This window comes from Diaphorina citri, unplaced genomic scaffold, assembly GCF_000475195.1.
Source record: "Diaphorina citri unplaced genomic scaffold, Diaci psyllid genome assembly version 1.1 scaffold252, whole genome shotgun sequence".
Taxonomy (NCBI): Eukaryota; Metazoa; Arthropoda; class Insecta; order Hemiptera; family Psyllidae; genus Diaphorina; species Diaphorina citri.
In genome coordinates, this window is record NW_007377689.1 from 160,378 (window position 1) to 171,207 (window position 10,830).

At 37.7% G+C, this 10,830-nt stretch overlaps 2 protein-coding genes across 2 annotated transcripts; one reads left to right on the forward strand and one right to left on the reverse strand.

Moving 5' to 3' along the window:
• The first annotated feature begins 1,079 nt into the window (after positions 1-1,079).
• Positions 1,080-2,712, forward strand: LOC103506652. Its single transcript, XM_008471048.2, has 3 exons — positions 1,080-1,127; positions 1,392-1,548; positions 1,926-2,712. The coding sequence occupies exons 1-3, from the start codon at positions 1,080-1,082 to the stop codon at positions 2,402-2,404; spliced, it is 684 nt and encodes a 227-aa protein (XP_008469270.1). The 3' UTR covers positions 2,405-2,712.
• A 612-nt stretch (positions 2,713-3,324) lies between these two features.
• Positions 3,325-3,953, reverse strand: LOC108252060 (myosin-M heavy chain-like). The gene is made up of 2 exons (XM_017442955.1): positions 3,906-3,953; positions 3,325-3,519 (listed from the first exon to the last, which is right to left on the reverse strand). The coding sequence occupies exons 1-2, from the start codon at positions 3,951-3,953 to the stop codon at positions 3,325-3,327; spliced, it is 243 nt and encodes an 80-aa protein (XP_017298444.1).
• Between the last annotated feature and the right edge of the window lie 6,877 nt (positions 3,954-10,830).

Sequence of the window (10,830 nt, forward strand, 5' to 3'; positions counted from 1 at the left end):
CCAAAAACAAAGAGATGAGGTAGACAAGATAAGAGAAAGCCAGTTGTTCTGAGAACGAACCTTATCTGTTTAGGATAAAATTCGACCCGAGCGGGAATCGAACCCGCGACCTAGCGCTTATAATACCCTCCAAGCTAAATAGGCTGGATATACACATATATACAGCATTAATCTTAACTTTGCATCTCTGTAGTAACTGTCATTTCAAAATCACTTCATCAGAAACCACACAATGATATGTGCTGTGTATTAGTATCCTTAAATAAATAAAAAGGCTTCAAAATAGTTTTAATGAGGTATAAACATCTTATTAGCACAAGTTCGTTTGTGATTTCTTTTAAACATTCTAGAGAGAACTGTAAGAAACAGAGAGGTTTTATCATCCCAAGATCAAAGAAAGAAGGACAGATAAAAGCCAGCTGTTCCAAGAACAAACATTATGTTAGAGATAGAATTCACCCAGGCGGGAATCGAATCAGCGACTTAGCACGTACAAGGCATACATATTACATAGCACAAATTTTCAAAGAGAAATAGAAAAGTCTTTAAAACATACAGTGTGCCATGTAAAACACCATCTTTGCATGTCTGGTTGAAGACTGAAGAACCTCAAATGTACAAGTATATTATTCCCTGAATAAAAACACAACCACAAGACACAAGATTCAAGAGCCCATTCCCACTTGTGATGAGTTTCATCCAATTTTCCTCGAATGGAAGGCAATGTAATTTAAATGAGATTGTTCTCACTACACACGACACGATTTATTTCCGAACAAGTGGGGACGGGCTCTTAATACACACAGTAGGTAGGTATACATATTAACCCATTCAGGCCATCACAGAGTCTTCTGTTTCGACATGTTTCATGTTATGATTGAACAATTGCTGCTTGATCATCTGAGCCATTAACCCATGTATGCACTCGATTCCTGTAGGCAATGTAATTTAAATGAGAGTGTTCTCACTACACACGACACGATTTATTTCCGAACAAGTGGGGACGGGCTCTTAATACACACAGTAGGCAGGTATACACATTAACCCATTCAGGCCATAACAGAGTCTTCTGTTTCGACATGTTTCATGTTATGATTGAACAATTGCTGCTTGATCATCTGAGCCATGTAACTGTTTCAATAGTAAATTCAGACATTGATACCTTTTGCTGTTCAACAGGGGAGGTTTAAGGTTAAAAAAAGTCCCGTCTAGATACCAACAGGCTCCATGTTGCCTATTTTCAGTGACCCATCTCTTTTGGAAGTTGGTTCTGAGCTTCTCAGTCACACCTAAAAGTCCATCCTAATGCACCAATCAGCAAACAGTCTTTATGGTAACCATTATCTAATGCTCAACACAAATGATTTCTTTTCTGTTCTTTTCTTTTTCAGATATTCGAAGTTCAGAACACATTACCAGAGAGTGATATTTATGTAACAGAAAGCTTGAATCCTGTGATTAGAACAAATACAAATCCTGTGCAACACGGTGCATTGGAACTAATAGCACAGCTACAGTCTATGCTGTGTGTAGCACTTAGCCAACCAGGTAGGTGTATTTGGTATTGAATGAGTGAAGTGATTTCCAATACTATAACTTGAGCTAAAAAAAACCTTTACTTTTTTCCCTTCTTGAACAGGGAATACCTAAATTTGACGAAACTGTTTGAAACACAGGATAAATTTTATTAGCATTGGTCACCGATTAGGCCCTTTGAAAGTTCTGTAAGGAGGACCTTTGTCTTGCGGTAGGATCGGTTTAGCTTCTACAAATCTGCGATAACTCCCGAACTGTTAACCCGATTTTAGTGAATATTATTGCACTTTTACACACAAAGGATTTTTATTCCTTAGTTTTTCCGATCTCATTGAAAAATCGCAGACTCAACAGAAGTAACTCATTGGTAAAACAATCTCTCCCTACAGGTTCAAATCTAATCGACACCCCGAAGCTTGTATTCCTCAAGAACCGTCTGACAGCCAAGATATTCAATCTTCTCATTAAATCCGAATGCATTACATCTCGGCACATCATTGAGAATATTGTACAGAGTCAAACTCTATCCGACAGCGAGTTTTACGCAGATAGCAATGAGAGTTACGCCGTGAAGAATGAGATTTACGCCCAGAAGGATGAGATTTACGCAGACCAATCGCGAGTAAGTCCCGAGCGATCCCCGCCAAGCATTGTGAACGAAGGTTTGAGTGTGGGGAAGCAGAGGAACTTTCACACCCGTATTATAATCGAACCTGAGTGTATTGGTAACTACGATAGGAACCGGGGGTACTCGCAGGAAAGTATGGCCATATCTCTACTGTACGCGATATGTTTGAGTGATTTGATCATCAGTCCGAATCCATCCCTGCTCGAGAGACTCTACACATCACCCGCCGACCAGTCCTGATCCTGAGTACTGACCTTACTCAACGAAAGAAGTAAGTTGGAACTGTCTGTATACAAATATTGGGGACACGGTAGGAGACCAGACATTGTTTCTGAGCGTCCAAGGGGGTTTTAAACACCTAATCCTTCCAACACCGTGAGATAGGTGACATGCCTATCTCATGGACACGAAAAGCAAGCAAGCAAGTTGGAACTTTATGGTCTTATCTGACATTATTTTATGTCTTGCGTTTTCAATGAGATTTGAATCTAAATTGTCCTCAAGGCCGAGTGCATGCTGAAATGGAGGGATCTGACTTGAGTCCCGACTGTGATATCCGAGTTGCGTCCGTCCGATTTGGGTCTCATTTCTGAAATTTATCATCCGAGTTGCGTCCCTGAGCTACCTGAGCTAGAACTATGTACTTTATATACTTATCCTAGTTTGAGGAGAAAGCAAGCCGTTCCGAGAACGAAACTTATCTGTGTAGGATAAAATTCACCCCGGTCTGGAATCGAGCTTGCTAGCTAGCGTTAACAAGGGAGGCTTACAAGTTTAAGCAAGGTCGAGCTTGGTTGGCATCTGGACGGGTAACCGTCTGGATAGTTACGTACACCCTTAGCAGTTAAAGAGGATGCCGAAGCCAGTCTAGTTAGGGTATAGTTTTACGGATGGGAATACCATTTGTTAACTATTTATTTGATGAGAGAGTTGTTCGGAAAAACCAATAAATGGAAACTTATAAAATAAAAAAATAAAATAAAATGTAGTTGGTTTGGAAGTTGACGTACCTGCCTTGAAAGCGCTAGGTCGCCGGTACAAGTCTCGCCCGGGGCGAACTTTATCCTGAATAGATGAGGTTCTTCCTCAAAATGATCTCCTATTCCGTCTTCTCTGCGATTTCAGTACGATAAGACCTCCGTTATTATATTATTCCCTCATCAGTCAGCTCCCATGGCGTAGTGGTCACTGCGCTCGCCAGATACATTTATACTTACCGAGTTAATATGTTCCAAATGCAGTTGTATATTATGTTGCGCCTCTATGAGTAAATCTTTGCCCGTGTGGTGATCCGGGGTAACTTTGTAAAGTCTGGCGAGTAGGAGCGGGTATTTGGTTACCCTCTGAACTGGCACCTAGAATGGGGTAAATTGGAACGATGTGTTATTGAAATCTTCTTTATATCATGAATAGGTATGTTTGTATGGTATGATAGTTACGTCAAACTCAGAGCATAGAACAGAAAAAACTTTGACTCTGCCGAGAATCGATCCCGGGAATTCCGGCGTAAAACTCACTGTAATGCTCACTTGGGCAAAAAGTTTGCTTACCATTAGGAAAGAATTGAGATTCATTCGCCTCAGAACATTTTATATCATGAATAGGTATGTTTGTATGATATCATAGTTACGTCAAACTCAGAGCATAGAACAGAAAAAACTTGGACACTACCGAGAATCGATCCCGGAATTTCCGGCGTAAAACTCAGTGTAATGCTCACTTGGCCAAAAAGTTTGCTTACCATTAGGAAAGAATTGAGATTCATTCGCCTCAGAACACTATTCTCCATTTGAGAGTTTGCTTACCATTAGAAGTGTTATTGAAATCTTCTTTATATCATGAATATTGAATAGGTATGTTTGTATGGTATCATAGCTACGTCAAACTCAGAGCATAGAACAGAAAAAACTTCGACACTACCGAGAATCGATCCCAGGATTTCCGGCGTAAAACTCACTGTAATGCTCACTTGGGCAAAAAGTTTGCTTACCATTAGGAAAGAATTGAGATTCATTCGCCTCAGAACAGCATACAATCGATAAGGTTAAAAATTCAACTGTACTTGTTCAGAAGTTACGTCAATGGAATGTTCCTATAAAAGGAGCTGTCACAATATGAGCAGTGACCAGTGTTATTATAGGGTTAGGTTAAATGCAAAAAGGAGCTTTCACAATTTGAGCAGTGGCCAATGTTATTATAGGGTTAGGTTAAACGCAAAGAAGAGTTTTTACTATTTGAGCAGTGACCAGTGTTATTATAGGGTTAGGTTAAACACAAAAGACAAGTACAAAAATAATAGAAATAGCGTTCATGCTCAAAGTTTGTTCCTATAGAATAGAGAAGTTATAGTATACTGTATAGGTACAGTTATCTTTGGTCACCCTGTTCGTTATATACTTATTTATTTACTTTATGGTCTCAAGTATATATATAGGTTCAATCTCAGGTACCGGGGACGCAACTCGGATGACCTTTTTTTGAGTTGGGACCCAAATCGGATGATTTGAGATTCTCGGACTCATCTGGTGTTCCTCCGCTGAAATAGTAGCACCTGTCGTCCCAGATGTTCACCTGTCTAGATACCGACCACGTACAACGTTGCTTATCCGAAGTATTCAGCGTGCTATTGCTGTTGGCTATACGTAAGGCCAGACTGCCAGAGTAATGAGTATACGTACCTTCTGACTTCCTCTTAAAAGGAAGAGACTGACATTATTATTATTATTATTATTAATTAATATTTTTGTATGGGCGAACCCTGGGATGGTCGCATGGTAATATGATACTTTATGTTATAATTTTATTTCCTAGTCATTTTCATTCTACGAGTATGTCATCGTATGTTCTCACGTGTTTTGGTGCATAGGTCTGTAGGTACCTACTTAGGGTGGGAATTTATTATCACCCTAATATCCAAAATGTCTGATCCTATCCTTCCTCCTTCTCCTCCTTATCTCCTTCTGGTCTTCCTTCATCTCTTTCTCCTCCTTCTCTTTTCTCCCTCCTCCTTCTTCATTCTCTTTCTTCTCCTCCTCATCCTCATTTCTCTTTCCTTTTTCATCTCTTTCTCCTTTTCCTCTTCTTTCTTCTTCTTCTTCTCTTTCTCCTTCGCCTCTTTCGCCGCCTTCATCTCTTTCTTCATCATCTAATTATCACATCACCCTTGTGATTCCCTGTCATGTTTGAACATCACTAATTCACTAATGTGGTAATGTGTTTATCCCTTATGTCAAGTTTATTGTTTTTAGAACATAGCCAAGTAGCAGACACTGTTTTAAAAGAAAATTCAAAAAATGATTTGAATAATTTGTTATTAATTTCATTCATTAGGACAAGACAAAACATTGAACAAATAAACGGTATGACTACTTGAGCGTCCGCTAGGTTCGCTTGGGTTATCGTATTTTGGTTTTCGCACGCTTTGCTAAATCTAAAAACATGATGTAAACAAGATGGCGCCAACATGGGTAGCGTAAATATGGCGTAAATATGGCGGTAAATTTGAATTTAAAATTTTTGATAAATTCAAAAATCGTAAAAAGTGAGTAAAGAGATAAGAAATCTTCTTTTAATTCTTTCTTCAAAAGATAAGATCCAGAGATATAGTGTTTTTATTGAATTATCTTATTCAGCACAGCACAAAAATCTTGTTGCTGAACTCACACAGCTATCAAAAACCCAGATCTATAGGAGAAAAAGGTAAAATACTGTTATGTACCATCTAATGCTATTATTGTCTGGTATTCTCTGAAAGTAGGTCTCTCAGAGTCAGACAGTCACAGCACAAATGGGGAAAAAAATCTTCAGACTATCTGAGAAACATAGGTCATAAGTTATACACATTGATCTGTCAGACAGTTATGATTATTTCCATCCTCCACTTGCCAAGTTGCCAACAAACTACCCAGCTAGGTAGGTACCATATTACTCACATTGATGTTACCCAGCCAGAGTAGACCTGTGACAATCCAGCATAAGGCTGTGTTTATGTACTGGGCTGAGCTAGGCCATTCTTGGCCTTTGAGCGTGTAAAGTTGGCGGGAAAGCTGATTCATTTTTTACTTTTTATCTCTAGTTTGCACGTTTATATTATACTTTTCATTTAAATTAGATATTACAAACATGTGAATTACAAAGCAAACAAAAATAAATATAAAATAAAATTTAAAAATTGCCACCGGGACAGCTATCCCACGTTGTCCAAGCTCATCTCAGCCCAGTACATAAACACACCCTAAAATGAAAGATCCTTGGATAGATGGTCACCTATCTAAATATGAACCACACAAAACATTGCTTAACATTAGTGAAAAAATAAGACCTGACATTGTTGTGTCCAACAACCCATGAAGGCTATAATTTAAAATTTATTATCACCCTATTATCCAAAATGTCTAATCCTATCCTTCCTCATTCTCCTCCTTATCTCCTTCTGGTCTTCCTTCATCTCTTTTTCCTCCTTCTTCTCTTTCTCTTTTCTCCCTCCTTCTTCTTCATTCTCTTTCTCCTTCTTCTCCTCCTCATCCTCATTTCTCTTTCCTTTTTCATCTCTTTCTCCTTTTCCTCTTCTTTCTTCTTCTTCATCTCTTTCTCCTTTTCCTCTTCTTCTTTCTTCTTCTTCATCTCTTTCTCCTTCTCCTCTTCCGCCGCCTTCATCTCTTTCTTCATCATCTAATTATCACATCACCCTTTTGTGATTCCCTGTCATGTTTGAACATCACTAATTCACTAATGTGGTAATGTGTTTATCCCTTAGGTATGTCAAGTTTATTGTTTTTAGAACATAGCCAAGTAGCAGACACTGTTTTAAAAGAAAATAAAAGATAACTCCTCCCTCTTCTGCTCATCCGAAAAATATCTTCTTTCTTTTTATTTTTATTCAATCAGATTTAAAATGTCTCGTTTGAAATTTAGAATCGTTGACTCCGCCTCGTACCTACCACTTCATCATTGCATGAAGTTTCTAAGGAGCGCCAAACGTTTGGGTAAATGTAAATGATGACCCATTTTATTTCAATCATTTGTGCTTATCATTATTCATCAAGTTTTTCGTTTATCTCTGTGCTAAAATTTAATAATATTAATAAATTAATGCTCAAATGAAATACCCACAAGAAGAGATTAGTGCTAAAATAAATACAAGATGTGTAAATAACTAAATACCGCGACCATCTTTCAAGATGATACTGTTTTCCCCTACCCATTCCAACATAAAACTCTAAACTTACCAAAGTTCAATAATTCCATCTCCTTTTTCTATCTTTTTTCCTTCTTTTTTACGTACGAATTGATACCTAACCTTTTCCTCTCAAGGTAGGAACCCAACTTTGACTTTAGGCACGTATTTGCTGGAACATAAATACAAGAAAAGAATCTGCCAAAATTGAACAATGCCAAAGAAAGTCGCTAGTCTTAAACCTAAAACGGTCAAACCTAGAAAATCTAAATCATCCAATACGCAATTAAACATTTGTTCAAATACCAATCCCTGTAAATACACTTTAAGTACATTAACCGATCCGTTACCTATAAATGACCGTTGCATTTCAAACATTGACCTTTATAATTCAAACAGTGACCGTTACAATTCAAATATTGACCGTTATAATTCCAATTTTGACCGTTACAATTCATGTAGTGACCGTTATAATTCAAACAGAGACCGTTACAATACAAATATTGACCGTTACTTTTCAAATAATGACCGTTACTTTTCAAATGATAACACATCAGAGGAAGAGGATGGTTTATTGAAACCGGTTCAAAGGAATGCTGCTAATGCTAGAGAGAGAGCGAGGATGCGGATTCTATCCAAGGCGTTTTTCCGACTCAAAACTACATTACCTTGGGTAAGTACCTACTGGAAAGATGTTGAGAATAAATTAATATTGTTAGATTAATTATTTTTATTTCATCTATAAAAGTCTGGTAAGGTAAGTAGTACCTATACTGGTACCTAGACTACCTAAGTAGGTACCTATGTAGTAGATAAATGTGTTCCAAATACATCCGTGGCCTAGTGGGTCTCGGGTTCAATAGATCAGTTGCGCTTACTTGGGTGATGTTTCAAAGTCATAGAGCAGGAAAAATGAGGACCAACGGAATTTTTCTTTTTCATCTACGACTTCTAGATACCGAGATAAATCGATTTAAAAAATACCGGTAAATCGTGAAGTTTGACGTCACGGCATACGCTCCCGTAGGCGATGACGTCATAATTCATAACTCCCGCTTTGTTTGTTTGTGCGCAGGCGTTTCTGCGCATTTTGACGTGAAATCTGACGTCACAACTCTTTGAACTTTTTCATTAGAGCGGTAGTTAAAAATTGAATTTTCGACCTTTTAAAGTTACTTTTTCGGAGTTTTGACCTCAGATTTGGATTTTTCACAACTTTAAATTTTAATTTTAATGGAAGGACCATTTTTCACTTTAAAATTTTAAAAATCTGTAGTACTGTACTGATTCTACCGGTTTTCTCATTTTCTAAATCAAATATTTGAATTTTCGCGCTACATTCCAAAGAGATAAAAATGTATAACACATTGCATACACGTATTCTTCGATTACAATTTACAGGCGTTTCTTAGTTAATGGTTTGAAACTTCTATCTCTACATTGCATACACACATTTTCCACTACAATTTACAGGCGTTTGTTAACTAATGATTTTGAAATTTTTGAACCTCCCCTGTCAAACTTGAATAGGTATAGGTGGTGGGTTAATTTCTTACTGTCATTCTGCCTGATTTAGGGTATAAAATGAATTTTAAAAATTGCCGCCGGGACAGCTATCTCACGTCGTCCGTGCTCATCCTAGCCCGTTACATAAACACACCGTGAATCTTCTCTCTACATTTCATACACACATTTTCCACTACAATAGATCAGTTGCGCTTACTTGGGTCATGTTTCAAAGTCATAGAGCAGAAAAAATGAGGACCAACGGAATTTTTCTTTTTCTTAGAACTGTCTATATACAAACATTAGGGACACGGAAGGAGACCAGACTTTGTTTCTGAGCGTCCAAGGGGATTTTAAACACCTAATCCTTCCAACACCGTGAGATAGGTGGCATGCCTATCTCATGGACACGAAAAGCAAGCAAGCAAGTTGGAACTTTATGGTCTTATCTGACATTTATGTCTTGCGTTTTCAATGAGATTTGAATCTAAATTGCCGTCAAGGCCGAGTGCATGCTGAAATGGGGGGATCTGACTTGAGTCCCGACTGTGATATCCGAGTTGCGTCCGGTCTCATTTCTGAAATTTATCATCCGAGTTGCGTCCCTGAGCTACCTGAGCTAGAACTATGTACTTTATATACTTATCCTAGTTTGAAGGTATATATGTCGTACAGGGTGACAAAAAAATACTGTACGCAGCATTTTTTCAGCTTTCATCATGTAGGTACCTACAATCGATAACGTTCAAAAATTCAACTGTACTTGTTCAGAAGTTACGTCAATGAAATGTTGCTATAAAAGGAGCTGTCACAAATGAGCAGTGACCAGTGTTATTATAGGTTTAGGTTAAACGCAAAAAAGAGCTTTCACGATATGGGCAGTGACCAGTGTTTTTATAGGGTTAGGTTAAATGCAAAAAGGAGCTTTCACAATTTGAGCAGTGGCCAATGTTATTATAGAGTTAGGTTAAACGCAAAAAAAGAGTTTTCACTATTTGAGCAGTGACCAGTGTTATTATAGGGTTAGGTTAAACATAAAAGACAAGTACAAAAATAATAGCAATAGCGTTCATGCTCAAAGTTTGTTCCTATAGGCCTATAGAATAGAGAAGTTATAGTATACTGTATAGGTACAGTTATTTTTGGTCACCCTGTTCGTTATATACTTATTTATTTACTTTATGGTCTCAAGTATAAATGTAGGTTCTAAGAAGAATTAGGATAGAAAAGATCGAGTTACCAGAATTGCGTATTTTGAATGAGATTATAATAATAAATTACTTTTGTTGTTTTAGAGTTTAAAACAAATGGATGTCGTCGTTGTTGTTGTTGTTGGTGTTTTATTATTATTTAATGCATTTTGGATGTTCGAACGTTATTTTGTTAGGGCCTCAAATTTCGTATTGAACATTTTTTTTTCAATAGCTTCCGGGTTCTTCTGAAGGAGCTCTTCCATCCAACCAAACCTTTACACCCCCTCTTGCAAGGATCACAAATTAATATATTTGTTTCATATTTTACAGAACTGGCCATTCGGATTTCAAGCTCCAGACCTTACGGAACAAACACTGATATGTGCTGATGAATATAAAACTGTCGAAACTCGAGATACCAACCTATGTAATAAACTTGAGAAATAACTCACGAGTCTTATATGGAAATTGGAAAATGACATCAAAGATCAAGGTGGGCTGTAGTTGGAAACTAGAAGTCGATCAGACTACCTAGTCAAATGTTCGTGTGTTACGCAGAAATGCTCGTAACAAAAGCCGTTTTCCAATCAATAGGTCTGGAGGGTAGAGTACCTTGCTTGTAAGCTCTAGGTCTTGGGTTCGATTCCCGCCCAACGCGACCTTTATCCTGAATAGATATAAGGATCGTTCTCGGAGATGAGGGATCTGCAAATATTACCGAGTGCGAAAACAAGAAAACACAAAAATCTTGTAAAGTAGATAAAATAATAAAATGTAATGTACAAAGTAGT

What these genes read in the sequence shown, in the direction of transcription:
- LOC103506652 (XM_008471048.2), top strand. Translation starts at nt 1,080, where the DNA reads ATGTTTCATGTTATGATTGAACAATTGCTGCTTGATCATCTGAGCCAT. An exon ending in TGCTTGATCATCTGAGCCAT is followed by an intron (nt 1,128 to 1,391) that starts GTAACTGTTTCA and finishes TTTCTTTTTCAG; the next exon opens with ATATTCGAAGTTCAGAACAC. An exon ending in TGTAGCACTTAGCCAACCAG is followed by an intron (nt 1,549 to 1,925) that starts GTAGGTGTATTT and finishes CTCTCCCTACAG; the next exon opens with GTTCAAATCTAATCGACACC.
- LOC108252060 (XM_017442955.1), bottom strand. Translation starts at nt 3,953, where the DNA reads ATGGAGAATAGTGTTCTGAGGCGAATGAATCTCAATTCTTTCCTAATG. An exon ending in ATCTCAATTCTTTCCTAATG is followed by an intron (nt 3,520 to 3,905) that starts GTAAGCAAACTT and finishes ACCCCATTCTAG; the next exon opens with GTGCCAGTTCAGAGGGTAAC.